Genomic DNA, 13,910 nt, shown 5'->3' with positions numbered 1-13,910 from the left:
CTGTTACACGCTGTTACACACACTATTACACGCTGTTACAAATACTATTACACACTGTTACATACGTTACAAATACTATTACACACTGTTACATACGTTACAAATACTATTACACGCTGTTACACGCTGTTACAAATACTATTACACACTGTTACACGCTGTTACAAATACTATTACACGCTGTTACACGCCGTTACAAATACTATTACACGCTGTTACACACAAATACTACTACTATTACACGCTGTTACACACACCGTAACACACTTACAAATACTATTACACACTGTTACAAGTACTATTACACGCTGTTACACACAAATACTATTACACGCTGTTACACATGTTACAAATACTATTACACGCTGTTACAAACACACATGTTACAAATACTATTACACGCTGTTACAAATACTATTACACACTGTTACACGCTGTTACACACACTATTACACGCTGTTACACGCTGTTACACACACTTACACGCTGTTACACACTATTACACGCTGTTACACATACTATTACACGCTGTTACAAATACTACACACACTATTACACGCTGTTACAAACACTATTACACGCTGTTACAAACACTATTACACGCTGTTACACACACTATTACACGCTGTTACACACACTATTACACGCTATATTACACGCTGTTACACACACTATTACACGCTGTTACAAACACTATTACACGCTGTTACACATGCACATGTTACAAATACTATTACACGCTGTTACAAATACTATTACACGCTGTTACAAATACTATTACACGCTGTTACACACTATTACACGCTGTTACACACTATTACACGCTGTTACAAACACTATTACACGCTGTTACAAACACTATTACACGCTGTTACAAATACTATTACACGCTGTTACACATGTTACACACACTATTACACGCTGTTACACACACTATTACACACACTATTACACGCTGTTACACACACTATTACACGCTGTTACAAATACTATTACACGCTGTTACAAATACTATTACACGCTGTTACAAACACTATTACACGCTGTTACAAATACTATTACACGCTGTTACAAATACTATTACACGCTGTTACAAATACTATTACACGCTGTTACAAATACTATTACACGCTGTTACAAATACTATTACACGCTGTTACACGCTGTTACAAATACTATTACACGCTGTTACAAATACTATTACACGCCGTTACAAATACTATTACACGCCGTTACAAATACTATTACACGCCGTTACAAATACTATTACACGCCGTTACAAATACTATTACACGCCGTTACAAATACTATTACACGCCGTTACAAATACTATTACACGCCGTTACAAATACTATTACACGCCGTTACAAATACTATTACACGCCGTTACAAATACTATTACACGCCGTTACAAATACTATTACACGCCGTTACAAATACTATTACACGCCGTTACAAATACTATTACACGCTGTTACAAATACTATTACACGCTGTTACAAATACTATTACACGCTGTTACAAATACTATTACACGCTGTTACAAATACTATTACACGCTGTTACAAATACTATTACACGCTGTTACACACACTATTACACGCTATTACACGCTGTTACACACACTATTACACGCTGTTACAAATACTATTACACGCTGTTACAAATACTATTACACGCTGTTACAAATACTATTACACGCTGTTACACACACTATTACAAGCTGTTACACACACTATTACACGCTGTTACAAATACTATTACACGCTGTTACAAATACTATTACACGCTGTTACACATGTTACAAATACTATTACACGCTGTTACAAATACTATTACACGCTGTTACACACTATTACACGCTGTTACACACTATTACACGCTGTTACAAACACTATTACACGCTGTTACAAATACTATTACACGCTGTTACAAATACTATTACACGCTGTTACAAATACTATTACACGCTGTTACAAATACTATTACACGCTGTTACAAATACTATTACACGCTGTTACAAATACTATTACACGCTGTTACAAATACTATTACACGCTGTTACAAATACTATTACACGCTATTACACACACTATTACACGCTGTCACAAATACTATTACACGCTGTCACAAATACTATTACACGCTGTTACAAATACTATTACACGCTGTTACAAATACTATTACATATACTGTTATAACAGTCTCTTACTGTGAGATACTATTACAGTACACACATTATTTCCCATCCCATCCTCTGAACACACCCCGACACACATTAGGTTCAGATGCTGTACAGCAAGGACCATCTGTAACAGGCTACTGTTGTCGTCTCCCAAATGGCCTGTTCCACTTGATCAAAACCACAAAAAAAACTTGGAAATGAAAGCAACACAGTAGAGTAGCTTCATCTTTGTAGAATAAGTATTCATTCTGACCAATACTTCTCATTCACACTAAAACCAAGGGGTAGGTCAGAAAGAGGTCGAGGAATAGGATGAGTAGGAATAGGGGGAGGTGATCATGTGTACACAAGACACACGTATAACCAGTCCTTATCAGTGACAGGCATGACGGGATAATGAAAGACCACATTTTGCTTTCTAAATGGCACCCTATTCACTTTATAGTGCACTACTTTAGACCGGGACCCTTTGCAAAGGTAGTGCACTACATAGGGAATAGGGTGCCATTTAAGACATAGCCCAAGTACCAGGCAGAACAGTGAAACATGTATGGCAGGTCAGGTGCATGTTCTTACCCGACTGCGAGGGTCAATAACTTGGCACTTATGGCCAAGAGAGATGGGAGGAGAATATGTGGAGGAAAAGACAGGTTCCTAAGGACAGAGGCGATTGAACAAGACGGGTTCCCAAGGACAGAGGTGATTGGATAAGACGGGTTCCCAAGGACAGAGGCGATTGGATAAGACGGGTTCCCAAGGACAGAGGCGATTGGATAAGACGGGTTCCCAAGGACAGAGGCGATTGGATAAGACGGGTTCCCAAGGACAGAGGCGATTGGATAAGACGGGTTCCCAAGGACAGAGGCGATTGGATAAGACGGGTTCCCAAGGACAGAGGCGATTGGATAAGACGGGGTCCCAAGGACAGAGGCGATTGAACAAGACGGGTTCCCAAGGACAGAGGTGATTGGATAAGACGGGTTCCCAAGGACAGAGGTGATTGGATAAGACGGGTTCCCAAGGACAGAGGCGATTGGATAAGACGGGGTCCCAAGGACAGAGGCGATTGAACAAGACGGGTTCCCAAGGACAGAGGCGATTGAACAAGACGGGTTCCCAAGGAAAGAGGGGATTGGATAAGACAGCTTCCCAAGGACAGAGGTGATTGGATAAGACAGGTTCCCAAGGACAGAGGTGATTGGATAAGACAGGTTCCCAAGGACAGAGGTGATTGGATAAGACAGGTTCCCAAGGACAGAGGTGATTGGATAAGACGGGTTCCCAAGGACAGAGGTGATTGGATAAGACAGGTTCCCAAGGACAGAGGTGATTGGATAAGACAGGTTCCCAAGGACAGAGGTGATTGGATAAGACAGGTTCCCAAGGACAGAGGTGATTGGATAAGACAGGTTCCCAAGGACAGAGGTGATTGGATAAGGCAGGTTCCCAAGGACAGAGGTGATTGGATAAGGCAGGTTCCCAAGGACAGAGGCGATTGGATAAGACAGGTTCTTAAGGACAGAGGCGATTGGATAAGACAGGTTCCTAAGGACAGAGGCGATTGGATAAGACAGGTTCCTAAGGACAGAGGCGATTGGATAAGACAGGTTCCTAAGGACAGAGGCGATTGGATAAGACAGGTTCCTAAGGACAGAGGCGATTGGATAAGACAGGTTCCTAAGGACAGAGGCGATTGGATAAGACAGGTTCCTAAGGACAGAGGCGATTGGATAAGACATTTATTAGGACAGAGCGATTGGATAAGACATTTATTAGGACAGAGGCGATTGGATAAGACAGGTTCCCAAGGACAGAGGTGATTGGATAAGTGCATAAGAGAAGAAGAGATGTCGATCAATGGTGTCTTGTCACTTTAAATTAGAGGACAGGCTCATACCAATAGTAATGGCTGGAATGGAATGTATCAAACACATGGTTTTCATTCCATTCCAACCATTACTATGAGCTCGTCCTCCAGCCACCACTGACGTGGAAAATAAGTTCTATCTCAAGGCCATCAGACTGTTAAACAGCCACCACTAACATTGAGTGGCTGCTGCCAACACACTGACTCAACTCCAGCCACTTTATTAATGGGAATTGATGTAAAATATATCACTAGCCACTTTAAACAATGCTACTTAATATAATGTTTACATACCCTACATTATTCATCTCATATGTATACGTATATACTGTACTCTATATCATCTACTGCATCTTTATGTAATACATTTATCACTAGCCACTTTAAACTATGCTACTTAATATAATGTTTACATACCCTACATTACTCATCTCATATGTATATACTGTACTCGATACCATCTACTGCATCTTGCTTATGCCGCTCTGTACCATCACTCATTCATATATCTTTATGTACATATTCTTTATCCCTTTACACTTGTGTGTATAAGGTAGTAGTTTTTGAATTGTTAGGTTAGATTACTCGTTGGTTATCACTGCATTGTCGGAACTAGAAGCACAAGCATTTTGCTACACTCACACTAACATCTGCTAACCATGTGTATGTGACAAATACATATGATTTGATAAGGAAGAAAATGACAGTCAGGCAGAGATACAGAGGAATGATAGTGAAAGGTTGCCGAGGAGATGATGACTCAAACAGAATTCCTCCGTTGCTCTATCGTTCGCTACATGCTTCAGTCTGAAACTGCCATCAATGAAGTAGTTTGTGGTGATGTCAAATGACGAGTGTTGTACAAAACAAAGTAATCAGAGATTGGATCATCTCTGACCAATCAGAGTATTAAAGCCAATGACGAATTATCAAAACGCAGCTTTACCCTCGTGTTCTGTCTCTGGCCCAACCCATCGGTTTTTGGGACAAATCAGACCGTCTGGAATGGATTTCCATTCTACAAATCGTCAGGGAGGTACTCAGAGCCACACTCATTGCAGAGAAGAAACTAACATCCGTGGGTGTGATGTAGCGTTTGGCCGGTGCAAGGAGTTTAGGTAGCCAGGCTAGAGGAGAGTTACCATAACATTCACAACGAGAAATTATCATTCACAAGTTGTGACTGAGACCAGGAGCAGAGAGAACACACTGATGGAAGACAACTCAGAGATTATTTTGGATAAATCAAGTCTGAAGTCATGATGGGGGGTCCAGGGCTGAAGCAGACTGAGGGACGGTTCCACAATCAAATCTTTAGCTGGTTCACAATGTCTTTTCCCATTTAAAGAGAGGGAGACAACATCTACAGCATCACCTGAGCCCCTCACATGAAATGCAACAGTGGAGGCTGGTGAGGGGAGGACCGTTTATTGTAATGTCTGGAATGGAGCAGTATCAAACTCATGGGAACCATTCCAGTCACTCGGTTTCTGCCATTATTATGAGCCCGTCCTCTGGCACCAGCCACCACTGGCATGGAAGTGTTAAATGTTCAATCATGAACATTTCCAGAGGTGCTTGAATGCGAAGTAATCGTTAACTGGACAATCGTTAGCGCTGCTGTATCCAATGCCATTCAATTCGGTCCCTAGACCTGTCGGTGGTTTACCATTTTGTTAAGTCACTACTGGCTTACAGTAATATTCTTTGCTTTTGATGAATCACGTCTCTCTCAGTCACCAGTGTGCGGTACAAAAAGCAACCATTTTGAGCAGAGTAAAAAGCCAGTGACTGGCAGCATCACATCTTATCTCTAAACACAATAACGTTGCTATACGGACTTCAAATCAAGCGAAAGTGCAAGCCAATGTGTTCGTCAGCAGCATTCCAAACCACCAGAGGTACAATAGGTTAGTGTCAGACCAAAAGCAACACTGAACAGCAGTAAACAGAACTAGGGTTGTACATTTAGTAATCCTTCTCACCCCCCTTTAAGATTTAGATGCACTATGGTAAAGTGACTGTTCCACTGGATGTCATAAGGTGAATGCACCAATTTGTAAGTCGCTCTGGATAAGAGCGTCTGCTAAATGACTTAAATGTAAATGTAAAATTTACTTTAATTTCCCACCAAATTTCTAGAGGGAATTTCGAGAGGGAATAAGCATTACATCCGGGAATCCTCCAACCGGGATTTCTGGAAAACCTGAAAAATGTTGGGAAATTATCGAAACGTTGCAACCCTCGACCACAGCAACACTGAACGACAGTGAACAACAGAACACATGAGAATGAAAGAAGTAGCAGGTTTCACACAGAGCTCAGTGGAATGAAAGTAGCAGGTTTCACACAGAGCTCAGTGGAATGAAAGATGCAGCAGGTTTCACACAGAGCTCAGTGGAATGAAAGAAGCAGCAGGTTTCACACAGAGCTCAGTGGAATGAAAGAAGTAGCAGGTTTCACACAGAGCTCAGTGGAAAGAAAGAAGTAGCAGGTTTCACACAGAGCTCATTGGAATGAAAGAAGCAGCAGGTTTCACACAGAGCTCAGTGGAATGAAAGAAGCAGCAGGTTTCACACAGAGCTCAGTGGAATGAAAGAAGCAGCAGATTTCACACAGAGCTCAGTGGAATGAAAGAAGCAGCAGATTTCACACAGAGCTCAGTGGAAAGAAAGAAGTAGCAGGTTTCACACAGAGCTCAGTGGAATGAAAGAAGCAGCAGGTTTCACACAGAGCTCATTGGAATGAAAGAAGCAGCAGGTTTCACAGAGCAGAGCTCAGTGGAATGAAAGAAGCAGCAGATTTCACACAGAGCTCAGTGGAATGAAAGAAGTAGCAGGTTTCACACAGAGCTCAGTGGAAAGAAAGAAGTAGCAGGTTTCACACAGAGCTCAGTGGAATGAAAGAAGCAGCAGGTTTCACACAGAGCTCAGTGGAATGAAAGAAGCAGCAGGTTTCACACAGAGCTCAGTGGAATGAAAGAAGCAGCAGGTTTCACACAGAGCTCAGTGGAATGAAAGAAGCAGCAGGTTTCACACAGAGCTCAGTGGAATGAAAGAAGCAGCAGATTTCACACAGAGCTCAGTGGAATGAAAGAAGCAGCAGGTTTCACACAGAGCTCAGTGGAATGAAAGAAGCAGCAGGTTTCACACAGAGCTCAGTGGAATGAAAGAAGCAGCAGGTTTCACACAGAGCTCAGTGGAATGAAAGAAGTAGCAGGTTTCACACAGAGCTCAGTGGAATGAAAGAAGCAGCAGGTTTCACACAGAGCTCATTGGAATGAAAGAAGCAGCAGGTTTCACACAGAGCTCAGTGGAATGAAAGAAGCAGCAGGTTTCACACAGAGCTCAGTGGAATGAAAGAAGCAGCAGGTTTCACACAGAGCTCAGTGGAATGAAAGAAGCAGCAGATTTCACACAGAGCTCAGTGGAATGAAAGAAGCAGCAGATTTCACACAGAGCTCAGTGGAATGAAAGAAGCAGCAGGTTTCACACAGAGCTCAGTGGAATGAAAGAAGCAGCAGGTTTCACACAGAGCTCAGTGGAATGAAAGAAGCAGCAGGTTTCACACAGAGCTCAGTGGAATGAAAGAAGCAGCAGGTTTCACACAGAGCTCAGTGGAATGAAAGAAGCAGCAGGTTTCACACAGAGCTCAGTGGAATGAAAGAAGCAGCAGGTTTCACACAGAGCTCAGTGGAATGAAAGAAGCAGCAGGTTTCACACAGAGCTCAGTGGAATGAAAGATGCAGCAGGTTTCACACAGAGCTCAGTGGAATGAAAGAAGCAGCAGGTTTCACACAGAGCTCAGTGGACCACCGTTGGCACACGAGCCTTGGCACAGCACCTTCGTCAGGTCTTACCCACAGCTGTTCAGACACAGTGACAGCAGCAAAACCATCAATAAGCATCCTTTCCTCCTGAAGACATGGGAAACACAGAGTCCATATATGAATTTGAGAGTGGTTACTTTTCTCCAGCCCCATCCCTTTTTTACTGAAACAGTGAGGGGGTAACGCGTTATTGTTTCAACTGAGGATTGCCCCTTTAAATCAAAGGATTAATAGTCAGTTAAACGAGACCTTTGCTTTATTCGATATAATACTGTACATTAAATAGATATAATCACATGCGATTCTGTAGCAACACATATTGTAAAACAAGCTCTTGGTGAAGCACCAGTGTTAGTTCAAGAGAAACTCAATCATCCAGCAGTGTGACATTTAGACTGGATCTCATCATGGTCTGAAATAGACAAGGGATTTCTCCAAAGACCCCAGACTGATAATACCCCAGGGAGACTGGCACCATACCCCTGCCTCCCCTCCCCAGGGAGACTGGCACCATACCCCTGCCTCCCCTCCCCAGGGAGACTGGCACCATACCCCTGCCTCCCCTCCCCACCCCAGGGAGACTGGCACCATACCCCTGCCTCCCCTCCCCTCCCCAGGGAGACTGGCACCATACCCATGCCTCCCCTCCCCAGGGAGACTGGCACCATACCCCTGCCTCCCTCCCCTCCCCAGGAGACTGGCACCATACCCCTGCCTCCCCTCCCCAGGGAGACTGGCACCATACCCCTGCCTCCCCTCCCCTCCCCAGGAGACTGGCACCATACCCCTGCCTCCCCTCCCCTCCCCAGGGAGACTGGCACCATACCCCTGCCTCCCCTCCCCTCCCCAGGGAGACTGGCACCAAACCCCTGCCTCCCCTCCCCTCCCCAGGGAGACTGGCACCATACCCCTGCCTCCCCTCCCCAGGGAGACTGGCACCACCCCCCCCCCCTGCCTCCCCTCCCCAGGGAGACTGGCACCATACCCCTGCCTCCCCTCCCCAGGGAGACTGGCACCCCACCCCCTCCCCTCCCCAGGAGACTGGCACCACACCCCCCCCGCCTCCCCTCCCCAGGGAGACTGGCACCATACCCCACCCCGCCTCCCCTCCCCAGGAGACTGGCACCATACCCCGCCCCGCCTCCCTCCCCAGGGAGACTGGCACCATACCCCGCCTCCCCTCCCCAGGGAGACTGGCACCATACCCCGCCTCCCCTCCCCAGGGAGACTGGCACCATACCCCGCCTCCCTCCCCAGGGAGACTGGCACCATACCCCGCCTCCCCTCCCCAGGGAGACTGGCACCATACCCCCCCTCCCCTCCCCAGGGAGACTGGCACCATACCCCGCCTCCCCTCCCCAGGGAGACTGGCACCATACCCCGCCTCCCCTCCCCAGGGAGACTGGCACCATACCCCGCCTCCCCTCCCCAGGGAGACTGGCACCATATGCTCCATGCAGGGCTGTTCTGACCCAGGCACTGGCATCAAATGGCACCCTATTCCCAATATAGTGCAATCCTCCCCAGTGGCCTCGCGTCGCCCCAGTGGCCTCGCGTCGCCCCAGTGGCCTCGCGTCGCCCCAGTGGCCTCGCGTCGCCCCAGTGGCCTCGCGTCGCCCCAGTGGCCTCGCGTCGCCCCAGTGGCCTCGCGTCGCCCCAGTGGCCTCGCGTCGCCGTTAGATAATGTGAAGTCTCACCTTCTTCTTGTAGGTCTGTGCTGCCTCCCATCCCTGTACTGTGGAGTGTCTCTCAGTCACAGAAACCTTCACCACTTCCTTTTTCTTATTCATCCTGTTCCTCCAGTCCTCGTCACCACTCTTCTTCAACAGGGCCAGCCTGGGAGACATTTGGAGAGAGAGCGAGAGAGAGCGAGAGAGAACGAGAGAGGCTAGTCTCAGTTCAGGAAAACGCAGTGGCCAGAAATAAATCCCCTTCACCTCAAAAGCTACAAGAGGCAGAAACATATTTCACAAGGACACAGAAACTCATTCAACACTGCCTCACTCTGTCTCATAATCTTTAGATCATCAAGCTTTTCACAAAGACAGCAGGGTGAATCAAAAAGTTTGCCAACATTAGCTAACAGAAGCCTGTAAATCCCCAGCTTATATAGCCGTTATATAACCAGTTACAGGTATTATGACTCAGACTGTGGTACTATAAACTCTTAGAAAACTGTTCCAAAAGGGATCTTCGGCTGTCCCCATAGGAGAACCCTTTTTGGTTCCAGGTAGAACCCTCTGTGGAAAGGGTTCTAAATGGATCCCAAAAGGGTTTTTCAAAGGGTTCTCCTATAGGGACAGCTGAAGAACCCTATTAGGTTCTAAATAGAAAGAAAAAGGTGCTAAAAGTGCATTATGGGTATTACTGTGGTACTACGTTGCCCTTATATAACCAGTTACCCCCACATATTCACCTTTCCTTGATGGACATCTGCTTGGTGGACATCTCTGAGGGCTCTGTCTCGGCGGGGGAGAGGAGGTCGGACACACTGTGTCCTGCGAAGACGTCACTGCTGTCCAGAGGCAGGGACTTGGACTTGACCAGGGACTGGGGGAAGGACGTGGCCTCGGGTAGGGTCTGGGGAGGGGGCGGAGGAGGCTGGGAGAAGGACTGGACGTTGGGTTGAGTATGAGGGGTTATCTGAGAGTAGGGCTTGGGTAATGGCTGGGTGAATCTCCTCTCCCTTTCCTGGGGCTTGGCCTGGGCTGAAAGTGCCTGGGTGAAGGGATGGGGCTGAGGTGGATGAGAGTAAGGCTGGGGATGAGGTGGATGAGTGTAAGGCTGGGGATGGGGCTGAGGTGGATGAGCATAAGGCTGGGGATGGAGCTGGAGCTGAGGTGGATGAGCGTAAGGCTGGGGATGGAGCTGGAGCTGAGGTGGATGAGCGCAAGGCTGGGGATGGGGCTGAGCATAAGGCTGGGGATGGAGCTGAGGTGGATGAGCGCAAGGCTGGGGATGGGGCTGAGGTGGATGAGCGTAAGGCTGGGGATGGGGCTGAGGTGGATGAGCGTAAGGCTGGGGATGGGGCTGAGGTGGATGAGCGTAAGGCTGGGGATGGGGCTGAGGTGGATGAGCGTAAGGCTGGGGATGGAGCTGAGGTGGATGAGCGTAAGGCTGGGGATAGGGTTGATTTTGTGGGGGTTGTTGGGTGTAAGGTTTGGGCAGAGTCTGGGGAAGCTGGGTGAAAGACTGAATCTGCTGCTGCTGGCCACTGGCGCTGTGAGAGACACTCCTGGACGACACCACTGTTGTGGCAGTTCTCAATGACACACTGGTGTGATCCGCGTCTGTGTAGACATGAAGAAAGCCACACACACACAGCATTGTAATAAATCCATAGTGAAATCAATACTCATCTCATACAGAGAGAGAGAAGCACACACACACACGCACACACACGTTCAAATTCACACCTCAGCTGCTGTCTATTATGTACAGTGGTTTGTCTGCATGGAGGGTCTCTCCACCTCCCCCCCTCTCTCCAGAAAGGAGTGTAAATAAAATAAAAGACAACCCTGGACCTCTTTTAAACTATGTATGCAGACAGAGACGGGTCAACCCTATTACAGTGTCTGCATTGATCTACCAGCATGGCCACAGCCGACAATCATTTATTTGATTTTCATTTGGAATCCCAATCACAAACAGCCCGTCAGTAACAGCGGCAGTCCTTTTGCAAATGTAGGAAGCCGCGAGGGCAAACGTATGTAAAAAAAAAAAAAATCTAAATAAAATGCTCATTAGAATCAGTATTGAAGCCTTGTCTTCAGCCATGTCTTCTGTGATGTGATGGACACAGAAGCATCTGTGCGTCTCCGCGCTGCGTCTCCGAGCTGCGCGCATCTCCGAGCGTCTCTCACAGTCTCTGTCTCTCACAGTCTCTGTCTCTCACAGTCTCTGTCTCTCACAGTCTCTGTCTCTCACAGTCTCTGTCTCTCACAGTCTCTGTCTCTCACAGTCTCTGTCTCTCACAGTCTCTGTCTCTCACAGTCTCTGTCTCTCACAGTCTCTGTCTCTCACAGTCTCTGTCTCTCACAGTCTCGGCTCCACCTGTAACTCACCCCTTTCGTGGCTACCGCTGGCGTGCCGCTGCTGAGCCTGAGGTAGCTGGGGCTCTGGGGCTGTGGTGCTCTGGGGCTGGTGCTCAGGGGCTGTGGTGCTCTGGGGCTGGTGCTCAGGGGCTGTGGGCTGATACCACTGCTGCCTGCTGTCTCTGCTCTCCCTGCCTCCAGGACCACTACGGCTCTCCCTCTCCTCTCTGGTCCCTCCTCCCGATACATCCTCCTCTTCCTCTCTGTAGCCAGTGAACGAGCGACCGGCTCCGGGAGCCCTTCCTCTGTGTGCCCTGCTGTGAGCCTGCTGCTGCTCTGACAGGGAAAGGCCAGGGGAGTACACATCTGGTTCAGGGACACTGGAGGAGTCTCCACCTTGGGTCAGGCTGAAGTACCTGAGAGAGAGAGAGAGAGAGAGTGCGACAGAGGTTTATTCAATTTTGCAACAATACACTATCAATAGTAGTGAAGGCTGAATTATTTGATACAGTTTAGAGCTGTTATAATATAAAGACACACCTCACCCCTCCTCTGTCCAGGGTGGTAGTGGTGGGGGCAGGGGGGTTGTAGGGGACGGCTGTAGATTTCCCCAAGTGGTCACCCATGCCGGAGTTCACCGTGGTTACTGTGGCAACCGAGAGCTGTGAGCTGACGGATGCCACGGAGCGGACCAAGGAAACAGATAGCGGCTCTAGCTTGACCCTGTCTCCATTCTGCAGCTGCAGGAAGAGAGAGGAGGGACGGTGGGAGGGAGGTATAGAGGGACGGGGAGGGAGGTATAGAGGGACGGTGGGAGGGAGGGATAGAGGAACAGGGATATAGAGGGACAGGGAGGGAGGTATAGAGGGACAGGGAGGGAGGTATAGAGGGACGTGGAGGGAGGTATAGAGGGACGTGGAGGGAGGGATAGAGGGACGTGGAGGGAGGGATAGAGGGACGTGGAGGGAGGGATAGAGGGACGTGGAGGGAGGGATAGAGGGACGGGGAGGGAGGTATAGTCTATGTGCATGACAAGACAGCCTTTGCATAAAAACATTTACAAATATAAAAGTATAATACACTGCTCAAAAAAATAAAGGGAACCACTCTAATAACACATCCTAGATCTGAATGAATGAAATATTCTTATTAAATACTTTTTTCTTTACATAGTTGAATGTGCTGACAACAAAATCACACAAAAATTATCAATGGAAATCAAATTTATCAACCTATGGAGGTCTGGATTTGGAGTCACACTCAAAATTAAAGTGGAAAACCACACTACAGGCTGATCCAACTTTGATGTGATGTCCTTAAAACAAGTCAAACTGAGGCTCAGTAGTGTGTGTGTCCATAGCATCAATGCCTTCCTCTGGCAGGAACTGCTGACACACTCCAGCCACATGAGGTCTAGCATTGTCTTGCATTAGGAGGAACCCAGGGCCAACCGCACCAGCATATGGTCTCACAAGGGGTCTGAGGATCTCATCTCGGTACCTAATGGCAGTTAGGCTACCTCTGGCGAGCACATGTAGGGCTATAAGGACATTATTGGCCTTCAGCATGGCTTGGGAACGCCGCCCGCGTGCCTTGGGAACGCTATGAGTAGAACACTACCAATCAGCAGCATTGTTTAGGCAGGTTGCTTGCGTCTTACTTGTTCTTCATTAGTCACCGGAGGAGGAGGAGAGGTACCCATAGGATCTATCTCTTCTATAGCCACATCATGACTTCATGTTGTTTTATATTAGTTCAATACATGCTGCTCATCTTGAATCACTGAATAGTTGTGTGATTGTCTGAGTTCTTCAGTGTTTACAAAGTATGATCCAAATGTAGTTGTATCAGGGCAAAGACAAAGACTTTGGTGTATAACAAGATACTGTCAGTGTAGATCTTGACTTGTGTAGAGACGGAGGGGTCTTTCCTGGCCACCATCCCATTGACAACCCGACTAACCCAAAAACTGGCCCTTGCCTTAACCAAACCCTT

At 47.3% G+C, this 13,910-nt stretch overlaps 1 protein-coding gene across 1 annotated transcript in view; it reads right to left on the bottom strand.

Annotated features, from left to right (window-relative positions):
* The window catches only part of LOC118401761 (supervillin-like), a 77,312-nt gene that overhangs the window by 32,313 nt on the left and 31,089 nt on the right, over positions 1-13,910 (bottom strand). Inside the window, 5 exon segments of the mRNA XM_052476265.1 lie at positions 7,912-7,968; positions 9,579-9,717; positions 10,298-11,171; positions 11,946-12,331; positions 12,456-12,655. Coding sequence (XP_052332225.1) covers positions 7,912-7,968; positions 9,579-9,717; positions 10,298-11,171; positions 11,946-12,331; positions 12,456-12,655 — 1,656 coding nt within the window.

This window comes from Oncorhynchus keta, chromosome 23 (genome assembly GCF_023373465.1).
Source record: "Oncorhynchus keta strain PuntledgeMale-10-30-2019 chromosome 23, Oket_V2, whole genome shotgun sequence".
Taxonomy (NCBI): Eukaryota; Metazoa; Chordata; class Actinopteri; order Salmoniformes; family Salmonidae; genus Oncorhynchus; species Oncorhynchus keta.
This window is presented reverse-complemented; position numbering and strand designations above follow the sequence as displayed.